Source organism: Trachurus trachurus (genome assembly GCF_905171665.1).
Source record: "Trachurus trachurus genome assembly, chromosome: 9".
NCBI classification, from domain to species: Eukaryota; Metazoa; Chordata; class Actinopteri; order Carangiformes; family Carangidae; genus Trachurus; species Trachurus trachurus.
In genome coordinates, this window is record NC_139895.1 from 5764979 (window position 1) to 5780677 (window position 15699).

General features: G+C 43.5%; 1 protein-coding gene across 1 annotated transcript in view; it reads right to left on the reverse strand.

Moving 5' to 3' along the window:
* Positions 1 to 2823: 2823 nt before the first annotated feature.
* Positions 2824 to 15699, reverse strand: part of mmp11a (matrix metallopeptidase 11a) — a gene marked incomplete at its 5' end in the record, with an annotated part of 30906 nt that continues 18030 nt past the window's right edge. The window contains 7 exons of the mRNA XM_083979038.1: positions 2824 to 2950; positions 3820 to 4080; positions 6309 to 6513; positions 7635 to 7876; positions 9147 to 9280; positions 9966 to 10109; positions 15015 to 15247. Of these exons, the coding sequence (XP_083835164.1) occupies positions 2832 to 2950; positions 3820 to 4080; positions 6309 to 6513; positions 7635 to 7876; positions 9147 to 9280; positions 9966 to 10109; positions 15015 to 15247 (1338 nt within the window). The 3' untranslated portion in view covers positions 2824 to 2831. The remainder of the gene's footprint in view (positions 2951 to 3819; positions 4081 to 6308; positions 6514 to 7634; positions 7877 to 9146; positions 9281 to 9965; positions 10110 to 15014; positions 15248 to 15699) is intronic.

Here is a 15699-nt window from a genome sequence, read left to right on the forward strand (position 1 = left end):
AAAGGCTTCAAATGCACGAACGGGAGGAGGCTCAGCAAAACAGCGGCCGTGACCCATGGATGTATTATGCCGTGACCGGACATCCAGAGTCGGCCGTTGCTATGGAGTCCCTAGCAACGGTCCGCTCAGCGGTGGTCTATCGAGAAATAAACACCGCAGAATATTGGTGATTGACCAATCAGAATCGAGTATTCAAGAGAGCCGGGTTCTAATGCTTAATAATGTACTAATGTTAATTAAGGGACCCTTATTGTAAAGTGTTACCCCAATTTCTAATAATGTTTTTAATTAAAAAAAAAAAAAAAAAAAAACATTTTTTATAATTAGTTATGTTTAAGTTTTGAAACTTATTCAGATTTGGGTGTAAAGTGAATTTATTTGTCAGTTAAATTCATACATTCATAGAATTATTATTTTTTTAAACATACAAGTTATTAAAAAGCAGGTTAATTAAAAAATGTTACATTTAGATGAAATATAAACAACAGGTAAAAAAAACAAAAACAAAGCAACAACATTTAGATAAAATATAGTTTGAGTGTTTCTGAGAGTTTGGTACAAAGATAAATGGTTTTATTAAGAAAGAAACAATATGCAGTTCATCATACAGTTCAATGTCCAACGTACAGGATACATGTGAGTAAAAAAAAACAAATAACAGCAATAATAATCATCAAGAGACTTGTATGTACAGGAAAGAGTCGCTACGTCGACTGTGTATAAATAAGTTCAGCGATGAACATCTGGAGGAGCTGGTGAGGAAATTAACAGACGATGACACGATGAAAACTGTAACGACTCGTCAGTGTCCTGCACTGAGGGATTCAAACATGGGACCAACACGACGACGCTTCACAGTTCAACCAACGGCTGCAGCCGGATACTCGGCAGAGGAGGAGGAAGAGGAGGAGGGGGAGGGGAAGGAGAGGAAGAGGAAGGAGGGGAAGAGAAGAAGGAGGAGGAGGAGGAGGAGGAAGAAGAAGAAGAAGAGGATAAAAAGGAGGAGGAGGAGGGGAAAAGGAGGAGGAAGAGGAGGATGACAAAGAAGAAGAGGAGGAGGTGGAGGAAGAAGAAGAGGAAGAAGAGGAGGAGGATGAAGGAGAGGAAGAAGAAAAGGGGACGAGGAGGAGGAGAAAGAAGAATTGGAGGAAGAGAAAGAAGGAGAAGAGGAGGAAGGAGAGGAAGGAGAAGAGGAGGAGGAAGGAGAGGGGGAAGAGAAGAGGACGTGGAGGAAGGAGAGGAGGACGAAGAGGAGGAGGAAGAGGAAGAAGAAGATAAGGAAGAGGAGGAGGAGGAAGGAGAGGAAAATGAGGAGGAAGGAGAGGAAGAAGAAGAGGAGGTGGAGAAAGAAGAAGAGGAGGAGGAGAAAGAGGAAGAAGAAGAGGAGGAGGAAGAAGAAGAGAAGGAGAGGAGAGGAGGAAAAAGAAGAGGAGGAGGAGGAAGAGGAGGAGGAAAGAGAGGAAGAGGAAGAAGAAGAGAAGAAGAGGAGGAAAGAGAGAAGAGGAGGAGGAGGACGAGGGGGAAGACGGATACAAGGTCCAGTCACTGAGGTGGAGGATCGACAGCTCAAACATGGAGCCTTGAACGCAGCTTTGATTCCAGCTGCAGCCCTTAAATTCATATCTGTCTCTGTAATTTAGCTTCAGTTTGGCCGATTTTCTTTGTCATTAATTATCTCTTTTATTGTCTCAGTGACTCAGTGTCACTCAGAGCGGCTGCTGCTCCCGACCGACCCTGAACGCATCACCACCACCACCACCACCCTCCTGCTGCACCAGAGGGCGCCATGGAGCTTCGTCCACATAACACACCAGTGAACTCGTCACATCTTCTCCTCAACAGGAACTTGGAGTTTCTTCACGGCTCCTTTTTCTTTTGTTCTGTTTGGGAATAAAAAGTAAAAAAACAAAACTAAAAAAAAACTAAAAACTAAAACATCAAATGTAAAAATCTACACGAGGAAACGAGTGAAGGTAAAACTCTCGTCCATTACACTGAAGGACTGAAGACGTGAGGAATAAATAGGATAAAAACTCTTCAGGCCACTCGTCAGTCTCAGCGATGTGTTTAGTTCACTGCCCCTCCGTCCTCTAAGAACGGAGTCAACAAATCACATTTAAACCTTTTTTTTTACTCTGAGGTGAAAAAGTTGAAAGAGCGTCGATAAAAAACACAAAAACAACAAAACAGACGATGAGGATGAAGAGAAGTCAGGGAACATCAGGTAAGACGTGTATGAAGACGAGGAGGAGGAGGTCACGACCTTTTCCTCGTGTCACTGGAAACAAACAGACGCCTTTTTTTTTTTTTTTCCTTCACATTTTCCACATGTTGATTCACTGCAGACGATCAACAATAAGACTGTTATATATCTGAATATTCACAGAGAAGCAGTGGAGAGGAAGTCGTGTTGATCGACATTTGGTTTAAAAAAAAAAAGAGTCGTGATGACGTTTGGTTTGAAACTTTGTGTGTCAAACTGGTTTCAATGTCGGTTCACATCGGTGTCATTACTGCAGATCTCAGCCTGACGGTGACAACATGTGCAAAAATAAATAGGAGTGTAGCTGCACAGGAGGAGCCAAGTCTGAGGAAACCTAACTTGTGTGTTTGTTTTGTTTTTTTTTCCTGAGAAGAAGCTGTGATTGATCCGAGTGTCAATAAATTGAGTAAAGCAGAAACAGATTCGGAGTCGCCTCGGATCTGTGGAGTCAACATATAAAAAAAATGAATGTCTTCGTTTTCCAGAAACTCCTCTTCATGGTCGAAACAAAAAACAACAAAAAAAATCATCTTTTTAAGTCTCTGTGAGTCTCCGCGGCGACGGACTCTCACACGTTCCTACAACCGAAGAAGTCCATGCCGATGTATCGGGGGTAACCCTCCAACGAGTTCATCCCCACCGGGTCGAACTTCCAGTACTGACGTCCTCGGATGAAGTGAGCGTAGCCTGAAACAAACACAGAGACCAGAAAAAATATGTTAAAGCTCCATACAGTATAAATGTAGATGTTTGTGTTAAAGCTCCATACAGTATAAAGGTAGATGTTTGTGTTAAAGCTCCATACAGTATAAAGGTAGATGTTTGTGTTAAAGCTCCATACAGTATAAATGTAGATGTTTGTGTTAAAGCTCCATACAGTATAAAGGTAGATGTTTGTGTTAAAGCTCCATACAGTATAAAGGTAGATGTCCATGTGTAGTGTGATTATAAAGCAGCTCTAGGTTCTATATTACTGTAATACTGGGAAAGTGTCAAAGCCTCAGTCCACAGAGAAATGCACACAGCCTGTATTCAGAAACCGAGCCTTAAAACCAGCCGTCAGGACTTCCTGTCACTTTGTGATGTCACAACAAAACAGTCACCTAAAGCCCCGCCCCCTCACCACCTGGACCCACCATCCAACAACGTTGCAGGATTTTGTTTCTCTCAGTGTTTTATTCTGAAATCTGCTCTATTTTTTATTTTTATTTTGGATCACTCAGAAAACAGTCAGCCAATCAAAAGAGAGGCTCAGAGTTTCCTCTCTTCTGATTGGCTGACACTGACCTGTTGTTAGAGCTCCAGAGCTAAGAGAGGAGGTGGGAAACTACTCAGAGATAGTTTTTAGATCTTCTCATGGATCAACCCTTCTTAACTGAGCCTTAAAACCAGCCGTCAACCCACCATCCAACAACTTTCAGAATTTGGTTTGTGTGTGTGGGATTTGTTTGGTTTAAATGTAATATCTTTAATTGGAGAGGTAATAATTGAGATTTCATCAATTCATCCCAAACCCTCAACTTGGTTCTCTCCAGGTTTGGGGTTTTGAACCGTACCGTAGATGTCCCTGAAGGCAGCGTCCACGTCGTCGGGGATGCCGCTCCAGTCCTTCATGCTGCGTGGGTACACAGACTCCACCCGGTTCTCGCGGGGGCTGAACCTCCAGTAGCTGCCTGACTTGAAGAAGTAGGTGTTGAAGTTGGCGTCGTGGCCCCAGCGCAACGACGCCTGGATCCCAGACACGGACAGACCCAGACCCCCGATGGACTCTGGGCCCCGAATCTGCCTCTCGGCATCGAACACCCAGTAGTTCTCACCTGCGAGAAGGACACGAGGTGAAGAACAGACAACGTTAACATCCCTGTTTCTCATTCAGTGGTTTTGACTCTGGAGCTGTTGACTGAAGGATCGCCCACTCTACTGACGTCTTCTGAAGGATCGCCCACTCAATTGACTTCCATTGAAGGACCTCCCACTCTATTGGCCTCCACTGAAGGACTGCCCACTCTACTGACGTCCATTGAAGGACCTCCCACTCTATTGGCCTCCACTGAAGGACCACCCACTCTACTGACGTCCACTGAAGGACTGCCCACTCTATTGATGTCTTTGGAAGGACCACCCACTCTACTGACGTCCACTGAAGGACCTCCCACTCTACTGACGTCCATTGAAGGACCACCCACTCTACTGAGGTCCACTGAAGGACTGCCCACTCTATTGACGTCCTCTGAAGGACCGCCCACTCTTCTGGCGTCTTTTGAAGGACCGCCCACTCTACTGATGTCTTTTCACTTTTGAAGGACCGCCCACTGTATTGACGTCCACTGAAGGACCGCCCAATCTATTGACATCCATTGAAGGACCGCCCACTCTATTGACGTCCACTGAAGGACCGCCCACTCTATTGACATCCATTGAAGGACCGCCCACTCTATTGACGTCCTCTGAAGGACCGCCCACTATATTAAAGTGTTTTGAAGGACTGCCCACTTTATTGACGTCCTCTGAAGGACCGCCCACTCTTCTGGCGTCTTTTGAAGGACCGCCCACTCTACTGATGTCTTTTCACTTTTGAAGGACCGCCCACTCTATTGACATCCATTGAAGGACCGCCCACTCTATTGACGTCCACTGAAGGACCGCCCACTCACTGACATCTTTGGAAGTACCGCCCACTCTACTGACATCTTTGGAAGGACCACCCACTCTTCTGGCGTCTTTGGAAGGACCGCCCACTCTTCTGGCGTCTTTTGAAGGACCGCCCACTCTATTGAAGTCTTTGGAAGGACAGCCCACTCTATTGACGTCCACTGAAAGATCACCCACTCTATTGACGTCTTTTGAAGGACCGCCCACTCTATTGACATCCAATGAAGGACCGCCCACTCTATTGACATCCAATGAAGGACCGCCCACTCTACTGACATCTTTGGAAGGACCGCCCACTCTACTGACATCTTTGGAAGGACCACCCACTCTACTGACATCTTTGGAAGGACCGCCCACTCTATTGACATCTTTTGAAGGACCGCCCACTCTTCTGGTGTCTTTTGAAGGACCGCCCACTCTATTGAAGTCTTTTGAAGGACCGCCCACTCTACTGACATCTTTTGAAAGACCTGCCCACTCTATTAACTCCTTTGGAAGGACCGCCCACTCTATTGAAGTCTTTGGAAGGACCGCCCACTCTATTGAAGTCTTTGGAAGGACCATCCCCTCTACTGACGTCCACTGAAGGACCGCCCACTCTATTGACGTCTTTGGAAGAACCGCCCACTCTATTGAAGTCTTTTGAAGGACCGCCCACTCTTCTGGCATCTTTTGAAGGACTGCCCACTCTACTGACATCTTTGAAAGGACCGCCCACTCTATCAAAGTCTTTTGAAGGACCGCCCACTCTATTGACGTCCATTGAAGGACAGCCCACTCTATTGAAGTCTTTGGAAGGACCATCCCCTCTACTGACGTCCACTGAAGGACCGCCCACTCTATTGACGTCCATTGAAGGACTGCCCACTCTACTGACGTCCACTGAAAAATTGCCCACTCTACTGGTGTCTTTTGAAGGACCGCCCACTCTACTGACATCTTTGGAAGGACCGCCCACTCTATTGACGTCTTTTGAAGGACCACCCTCTCTATTGAAATCTTTTGAAGGACCACCCACTCTATTGACATCTTTTGAAGGACCACCCACTCTATTGACGTCTTTAGAAGGACTGTCCACTCTACTGAGATCTTTTGAAGGACCACCCACTCTATTGAAATCTTTTGAAGGACTGCCCACTCTACTGACGTCTTTAGAGGGACTGTCCACTCTACTGACATCTTTGGAAGGACCGCCCACTCTACTGACATCTTTGGAAGGACCGCCCACTCTATTGAAGTCTTTGGAAGGGCCGCCCACTCTACTGACGTCTTTTGAAGGACCACCCACTCTACTGCCGTCCACTGAAGGACCACCCACTCTACTGACGTCTTTGGAAGGACCGCCCACTCTCCTCCCCCTCACATGTAGCCATGTGACGTCTTCCCTTCTCACCTTGAAAGAACCAGATGTTCCCCGACTTGTCTTCAAAGGCGGCGTCGATGTTGTCAGGAATCCCCCTCCAGTGACGCGACGCCAGCGCCGGGTAGCCGCTCTGCAGATGTCCGTCCCTGATCCTCCAGACATAGCCTGACTTAAAGAAGAACAGCTCCCCTCGGATCATAGACACGGCATCAAAGTCCGTCTGGCAGGCGTCGGGCTGCAAGTAAAACACATCACGGGTTCATTTTGAAACTGAGACGTTCACGTTCCCAACAACAGAGGCTTTTACTGCAGCGGGATAAAGTGTTAAAGAGACGTTTTACTGCCTTGGAGGATCTAAAACTAAAGCAGAACCATGACTGAAGACGCCGAGGAAGTATCAGTTACAGGTTTTACAACAGAGAAAATAATGGTGGTTAAACTGAAATCTGACTTTTGTCTTTGACCCTCATTCATCATCTCCGGCTCAAAAACACATCTGTGATGTGGCGTCGCCTTCGAGATCTTTACTGTAAAAGACTCAAATGAGTTCGCATCACCACAACTTCAGCTTCTCTCCATTGTCCATTGCCTATTACTGTTGTTCTGTTTCTGTTTGAATTTTAGTTTTGTTGTTTATTTAGATCTTACTGTACTTTCATTCTTCAGTGTTAAAGTGATAGTTCACCCAAAATTCAAATTTCACTCATTATCTACTCACCCTCATGTCAACTAAGAGCTGTGAGATTTTTCAGAGTCCTCCGTTCCTTCTCTGAGTTACAGGGGGGGGGGGGGATCAATCAATGGATACCAACTTTCTTCGTCCAAAAAGACACACCAAAAAACATCCAAATACCTACATACTGCTCGTCTGTAATGTCCCTCTTGTATTGAAGCCCCGACATGAGAAATTGTTCAGAAAAAAATTAAATAAGTCTATATTTTAAGCTTGTTTGTAGCGGAAGCTCCCAGTGTCTCAATTCACTGCTCTTCCTGTGTCCATGCAAATCTCTCGTGATTTGCACTGACCAGCGGAACAATTTCTCATGTCGGGGCTTCAATACCAGAGGGACATTACAGACGAGCAGTATGGAGGTATTTGGATGTTTTTTGGTGTGTCTTTTTGGACGAAGAAAGTTGGTATCCATTGACAACCATTATATGGACAAATACTGCTGCACGGACGGTGGACCCCCCCCCGTAACTCAGAGAAGGCACGGAGGACTCTGAAACTTCTCCCAGCCCTTAGTCGACATGAGGGTGAGTAGATAATGAGTGAAATTTGAATTTTGGGTGAACTATCCCTTCAAGTCTCATATTCAGTTGTGTAAAAGATCGTTTCATCACTCCCCCACTCACATTGGTGACGATCTCGTTGGTCTCTGGGTTGGCTGGTGGAGGTGGCGGTGGGGGCGGGGGCGAGGGCAGCAGCCGTGGGTGGGCTCCGTACAGGTACTGGATGCCGTCTCTGTCGTCGTTGCTCAGCTTCAGCGGATATGAGAAGGAGTAGTAGGCGGACATGATGGCCCCCGGCTCGCGTGAGTGCTGCAGGCCCAGGACGTGCCCGAACTCATGGGCAGCAACCTGGAGAAGGTCTGTGCCTGCAGGGGGGGGAAATGGGGGAGGGGGGGTGTTAGATAAACCTCAGAGGATGCACCACAACCACACCTGGCTCAGATGCCATCGGAGCTTCTGCAGGTATTTGTCATAACCTGCTTCTTTCAGAGGGTTTTTTCTTTTTTTCTTTTGGCAACCTGAACTGTGCCAACATCAAAGACACATAAAAATGTTCCTCGCTGCTTCCCGTCCCAGCTGAGCTGACTCACACTTTCCTCCTGACGAGGCAGAAAGTTTCGCTTTGATAGCGATGAATGGTCGTAAATGGATTTAAGTGACAATGATGATCTCCGTATTATTATGTTATGACGGACTAGTGAGTCTTATTGGGTATCAAATAAGTAAAAGTTTTATTTTCAAAATAATCACAATATCTACATGAACCAACAGGATTTAAATGTAAAGGAATCAGATTTAAACATTTTACTGTTTAAAGGGATAGTTCAACATTTTGGCATATTGGCCCATTGTCATAATCCCTATAGTCATAGCAGCAGGTTTGTTACCTTTAATTGTCGGTGCAAGCTATTTTTAGAATGGTGGAGCAGAGCCGTGAGCTGCTCAGAGCTACGCTACGGAGGCTCATTATGGGATTTCTTGATTTCCCTCATCAAACTCATCAAATACACAATCCAACAACTCCAAAACGCTCTGGTGGACAAGTTGTGACCTGCACATTCACCACGCTATGAGATAATAACACAACGTTACCAGACAGAGTTGTTTTAGAGGGAAATTCATGCAAAACCACTGATGCGCGTTGCCTTCAGGGACAGTTTTTCATCAAGCAGTCTCTGCATTTACCTCTAAAACAACTCTGTCTGGTAACGTTCTGTTATTATCTCATAGCGTGGTGAATGTGCAGGTCACAACTTGTCCACCAGAGCGTTGTGGAGTTGTTGGATTGTGTATTTGATGAGTTTGATGAGGGAAACCAAGAAATCCCATGAGCCTCCGTAGCGTAGCTCTGAGCAGCTCACAGCTCTGCTCCGCCGTTTTAAAAATAGCTTGCACCGACAATTAAAGGTAAGGAACCTACTGCTATGACTATAGGGATTATGGCAATGGGCAAAATTAAATAAATGAAAATTAATAGAAAGACCTTACTGAGAAGTCTGAGAAAAAAAGAATGAAATTTTTTTGTTTTCTCCACTAACGGAGAACAAATAACTCTCTCTCTCTCTCTCTCTCTCTCTCTCTCTCTCTCTCTCTCTCTCTCTCTCTCTCTCCTCCTTCTACACCATCCTCGCTCACCCATGTGGTTTCCCAGCGTCCAGGACTCGTCGTAGTCGAAGTGAATGTCGCCCTGTCGGTGCGTCCTGGGGAAGAAGGCGTGAGCCAGGATCCCACCGGGGCCGTCGAAGGGCAGAGTGTCTCCGTGCCAGTACCTGCAGGTCCGTAAAACAAACGCTGCTGATGAGGAGGAAAACATCTATCTATCTATCTATCTATCTATCTATCTATCTATCTATCTATCTATCTATCTATCTATCTATCTATCTATCTATCTATCTATCTATCTATCTATCTGTCTCTTTCCTTCCTTTTCTCTTTATTTCTTTCTAACTACCCCTTCTCTCTGTATTTTTCTTTCTTTCTCTCTTTCTGTATTTTTTCTATCTACCCCGTCTCTCTGTCTTTCTTTCTTTCTTTCTTTCTTTCTTTCTTTCTTTCTTTCTTTCTTTCTTTCTTTCTTTCTACCCCTCTCTCTGTCTTTTTTCTTCCTTTCTACCCCTCTTTCTTTCTTTCTTTCTTTCTTTCTTTCTTTCTTTCTTTCTCTGTATCTACCCCTCTCTCTGTCTTTTTCTTTCTTTCTTTCTTTCTTATTTTCTTTCTTTCTTTCTACACCCTTTCTCTGTCTTTTTACTTCTTTCTCTCTCTTTTCTGTATTTCTTTCTATCAACCCCATCTATCCATCTATCTATCTATCTATCTATCTATCTATCTATCTATCTATCTATCTATCTATCTATCTATCTATCTATCTATCTATCTATGTCCATTTACTAAATAAGATGACTCGTGTGTTTCCAGATGTTTCCAGATGTTTTCACCAGGTGTTGTGTTTCTCACCTGGCGAAGTCGATGCGGATGTCGGCCTCCCCGCTGTGGACCTCGGTGAAGGTGAGCGGGGTGACGTCGCTCCAGATCTTCAGAGCTTCACGGAAAACACTTCGAACCTTCTCCTCACCCAGCTGCCACGGAAACCTCACGATCCTACACACACACAGACACACACACACACACACACACACACACACACACACACACACACACACACACACACACACACACACACACACACACACACACACGCAGGATGTTAGGAGGTAGAGTAGCAGAGTGGGACCACCAACCTCGCCTGCCTCAACCTGATCTGATATCCCTCTGTGAGGTGGGAGGGGGCTCCAGAACAAAACACTGTATCATCATCGTCATCATCATCATCATCATCATCATCATCATCATCATCATCATCATCATCATCATCATCGTCTCCTCTGAGATCAAACCACCCAGTGTGAGAGAGAGAGGTGGAGAAAAGACGACCGACGAGTGAAGCTGTGGTTGTTGTTCCTGCGGCAACGAAACAACAACAACAACAACAACAACAACTGGATCAGCTGAGTAGGAGGTTAAAAGTCGTTTCACACTGAGTGTCAAAAAGTCAATGGGGGGAAAAAATGCGGAAAAATGCTGCAATATTTGTAATTATGTTAGCATGTTTCTGAAATGAAAATCGGAGACATTTTCAGCACGGTGGTCAAAATTCAAATGTTATTATCATGAAATAAATAACAGATGTGTATTAAAGCAAATGAGCAGCCAATAAGAAGTTTCAGTCATCCCAACTCAAGTTTGATTCCTAACTCTCACAGTCACTTCTAGCTACACATGCAACAGCATCAGCAAGACTAAACTACATTTACAAATGCTGCTGTATTATAATTAAAGAAAAGCCACCTCTGTTTAAAAGGGATAGTTCAACATTTTGGCTAAGCAATTTTTAGAACGGCGGAGCAGAGCCGTGAGCTGCTCAGAGCTATGCTACGGAGGCTCATGGGATTTCTTGGTTTCCCTCATCAAACTCCACAACGCTCTGGTGGACAAGTTGTGACCTGCACATTCACCACGCTATGAGATAATAACACAACGTTACAAGACAGAGTTGTTTTAGAGTGAAATGTATGCAAAACCACTGATGTGCGTTGCCTTCAGGGGCAGTTTTTCATCAAGCAGTCTCTGTATTTACCTCTAAAACACCCTTTAAAGCTGCATGAGCTGTTTATTCTATCATATGCAGGATTTAACATCAAAGCTCAGCGTCTAACAATCAAAACCAGAGATAAAACAAAAACAACAGAACAGATGCCAGTGCTGATGGAGGCTTCTGCCACAAACAATGAAACACTTTCACACTCCTGGGTGGATCCTTAGCTGCTCTAACCACTTATACATGTTGTAACGTGATTTATTTAAAGGTTGAATATGTAGAATATTTATTAAAAGCTATATTTTTTCAAAAATAATACATCCATGGGGCCTTTAGAGGGGTACAGAATGAAAGTATTGCTTTTCCACAAAAAATTTTTTTTTAGTCTGAATTATTATTTTTAATTTTTTTGACGGGCTCGACAATGACTTTCTGTCAACGTTCTGTTTACATTCGTACCTGCCTGTAGCCGACATGTGGCTCAGTTCTCAGCTGTTTTCCTGCCTCCTCCCGGTCCTATGCGTTTGTTTCCAACCAAGCCTTTTTAATAATCAATCGGTGGATCAATGGATTATCATATACTTGTTAGGATGGGTGTATTTGTGTAGTCTTATCTGTCATAAACACGTTTATCGTCGCGGACTTTCGGTGCCACGGAGCTCCTTTTTTTTTTTTTTTTTCCAACTTGAGGAGAGCAGTGACAGGAGGCTCTGAGCAGCAGCGGTGTGGAAGGCAGAGAGCCTCCACTCTCCCTGTAACAAGCTACAAGTCATTTATTATGCTGTTAATGACGGTAAAAATGAAACATAAGGTAAATATCCTGCTTAGCTCTCCTCCTCTGCTGTCCTCTGTTCAGAGCGGAGTCCCTAGCAACGGCCCGTTTTACCTAGCAACGGTCTGGCAATCGACTGCTGGAATTCTTTTTCTGTTGTTGTTCTTGTATTTCTACATAGTCAACCTTTAACATTAATTCAAACAAACCACATTGTATCACAGCAACCAAAAGTAAACAATTCTGCCCAGATTCTGTAAAATCTGCAAAACACTGACAAACATCTGATCCAGTCGCTTCCTCAGCAAATAAGAGTGAAGAGGAAGTGGGTTATAAAGGTAAAAGATGAAAATACAGATCAATATAATTTACATAAAATATAAATAATATGACCTGATGCCACAGGATAATAAACAGAAACATGTGACGATGTGAGTTTTAACCTTCATGTTGTTTTACTGCGGCTGTTATCAGCGTTTCCTCGACAGAAACAGGAAGCAGCAGGCTTTATGGGAAATGTGGTCTTAATTTACAAAAACATGAGCAATAAAAAAAAAAAAAAAAAACTGGCATTCACCCTCCACAGACACAGAGCCGAGGTCTGGAGCAGCTCTGCGTCCATGTGTTTGTGCAAAAAAAACACACGCTGGTGCAAAGGTGCAAATATTTGTGCAGATTGTTGAAGTTTGACTTTTTCCTCAGTGCAAAGTTCACATAGCTCCGAATTCTTCAGCTTATCAGGTTTTGAACAAACAACGACTCATCGGAGAAACACCTGAGTCCACTGAAGGAAGTCACTGTGTGTGAACCAGTCAGTGAACCAGTCTGTCAATCTGTTGAGTGGACGGACGCATATTGTCTCTGATCGTTGAAACATTTTTCTGAATGGACGATAAGTAAAAGTTTTATTATATTAAACCATAGGAAATGATAATAAAGCAGGAAATAGTGCAGCTGTTGGGGGCAGATTAATCCCCATTTGGTGCCACTTTTTCGACCTTTAATAGACTAACAATCAATTGATTTAATCTAAAATATATGATAAATTAATAAAATATAAGTAATGTGATCACTAGTTGCCTAAAATTGTTAAATTCTTTTAATTTTGATCAAACAGGAGGAAATAGTGTGTTTGTTGGGAACTATTTTCAGCAGTAGATTGATTTGGTTTTGGATGATAAAAGAGATCAATACAAATCTGATAAATTACATCTTTCGTTGTGATTTCCATCACAGTTTCAGCCCTGTTAAAGTTTAGCAGCACCTGAATGCACCTAAATGCACCTGAACGCACCGTTTCAGTTCTGTAAACGGCCGTTAAGTTCATGCCTCTCGGGCCTGAAGTTCACTTTGTCGTGCTCGTGCTTCACCACATCACTCAGGTGTCACTGTCGTCTTTTATTGGTCCGATCCAGCAGAATCTTATTAGTCTGTGGCCGGTGCTGCTAATAAAAGCCCTCTGCCCCCCCCTCACCCTCCCATCCCCACCCCTCTCTGCCAGCCTTAATATACTGTTAAGTTAAAGAATGGCTACAATGAAAGGGACCCCAGGAGACAGAGACAGAGGCAGCAGCGGCAGACGACCGCCAGACACTCGATGGTGCCGAGGCCTCAGATGAAAGAAAACCAGCACCTCTTTGTTTTTTTTTACTTCACAATCATAACTTCAACGACTTTGTTTTCTCTCAGTGATGTATGAAGGAAACCATTTTACATTTCCTCCCCAGAGTTCAACACTCAGATTTAAAGTTTAAAAAAGGCTGACAACGTCTTTCTTTAAAGCTGCTGTAACAGAGTGTTCGGCCACTTGGGGGCAGCAGAGACGTCTCACAACACTAATAGTTCTGTATGAAGCCAAAGCGCTCAGTCATTTGGATGCTGTGTGTAAAGTTTCCGTTTTTATGAGCTATTTTTAAAAAAAATGTGTTGATGTGAACTTTAAAATAAGAGATTAAAGGTTCAGATGTCCAAAGAAATCTCCATTTCAGGCCACATACTCGATTTCTGTTCTGGTGCTGATTCTGATAACAGAGAACTTTTGACATGATATGGTGATGTAGTGGTTAGTTAAGTCGCCTCACAGCAAAAAGGTTCTGGGTTCAAATCCTGTGGAGTTGGATTCTCTCCAGTTTCCTGCCATAGTATAGAAGACTTACACATTATGTTAATCCTAAAATTGCCCATTGGTTTGAATGTGAGGTTGTTGGTCTCTAAAGTTTCCAACTTTTTCAGGAACTCAAAGTTTGCTTTTTCCAAATTGGATGGATTCACATACTATATAAAAGCAATGTAAGTTAAAGCACTGCGCCTCCGGTCCAGTAGGTGGCGGTAAGAAGAAGTAGAAGGCTTCACAACAACGACGATGCAATAACGATGACGGCCATTTCTACAACATCGCAGTTGCCTGTTAATCTGTTTCCATTTTTTCATGTTTTCCTTTCGCCCAACCTTGTAGATGTTTTGGTGCATCGTTGTTAGTCCATCTGTCAAACTGCAGCAAAAACTCAACTCAACTCCACCAATCAGAAATGTTGGGCATTGCAGATCACACCCCCAAAAGTTCCCCAACCTCCGGAGAGTACTGTTTAGATCAATTAATCCAAAACTTAATTTACCCTGGTTTCTCAGCTTAACTCTACTACATTTGTACACTGCAAAAACTCAAAAAAAAAGAACATTTGTCTTATTTCTAGTCAAAATGTAATTTCCAGTCAAAACAAATCTCATTATACTTAAAATAAGACTCAACACATGTAAAAAGTAGCTTGTTTTTAGACACTTTTTTTTTTACTTCTTTCAAGAATATTTTCACTTGAAATAAGTTTTAAAAATCTGATAGTGGATCAAGTTTTTCTTTCTTATTACAAGCACAAAAAACTTGCTTTCACTGGCAGATTTATCTACTCATCTCAAGTGAAAATTTGTTTGAAACAAATGAAAATGATCTAAAGACAAGTTCATTTTTAGGTGATGATTCTTATTTTGAGTGAAAAGAGTTTAGTTTTGACTAGAAATGAGACATTTTGGCAAGAAATACGACAAATATTCTTGGAAAGATTTTGAGTTTTTGCAGTGTACCTTTATTAACCAGCTCCTAGTGAGTCCTAGTGGTGTGTGTGGATCAGCAGATCAGTACCTGTAGGTCAGGTCCGTCTTCTCCAGACGTCCTCCGTACAGGACGAAGCGTCTCTGGCGTTGTCGTCCTCGGTGGTGCACCTCCCTCTGGGCGGGGTAGTCCGGCACGCCGCATCTGGGTCGGTTCCACCCGTTGTTGTTGGACGTGCTGTTGGACAAACTGGTCTCCTTCACCAACTCCTGAGCATGAGCCGCCTTCCCTCTCTTCTTCAGGTCCGGGGATTTTTCAGAGACCTGGAACAACAAGGAGGAGAAAATGAAACCAAATTTAAAAAAAAGATGCTACACATTCTAAACCTCTAACACTACTACTACGATATAGGCTACACATTTTAGCTGAGTCAGACGTAACATGAACCTCTAATTTAGCAGAATATTAGGATTCCGGGACTGATAGATGGTACAAGGAAGCCAGTGAGTAAGTCCACGGGTCCAAATTTGGATTCCACATAGTGAAAAATGTATTATTTGACACCAAGATCATTCAAATAGGACAAGTTTTTGCGATTGTATTCCGAAATGCAATATTACTGTATAGTCAATGGCGGCCATCTTGAAAAATGGCCGCCATCTTTCATTTTTAGGTGGCTAACGGGTTTTATCAAAAGGAGTATGTGTGCCAATTTTGGTGCTTGTTTCCAGAAATGAACGATCCTCCTGTAATTTATCTGCCCCACTAAAACGGG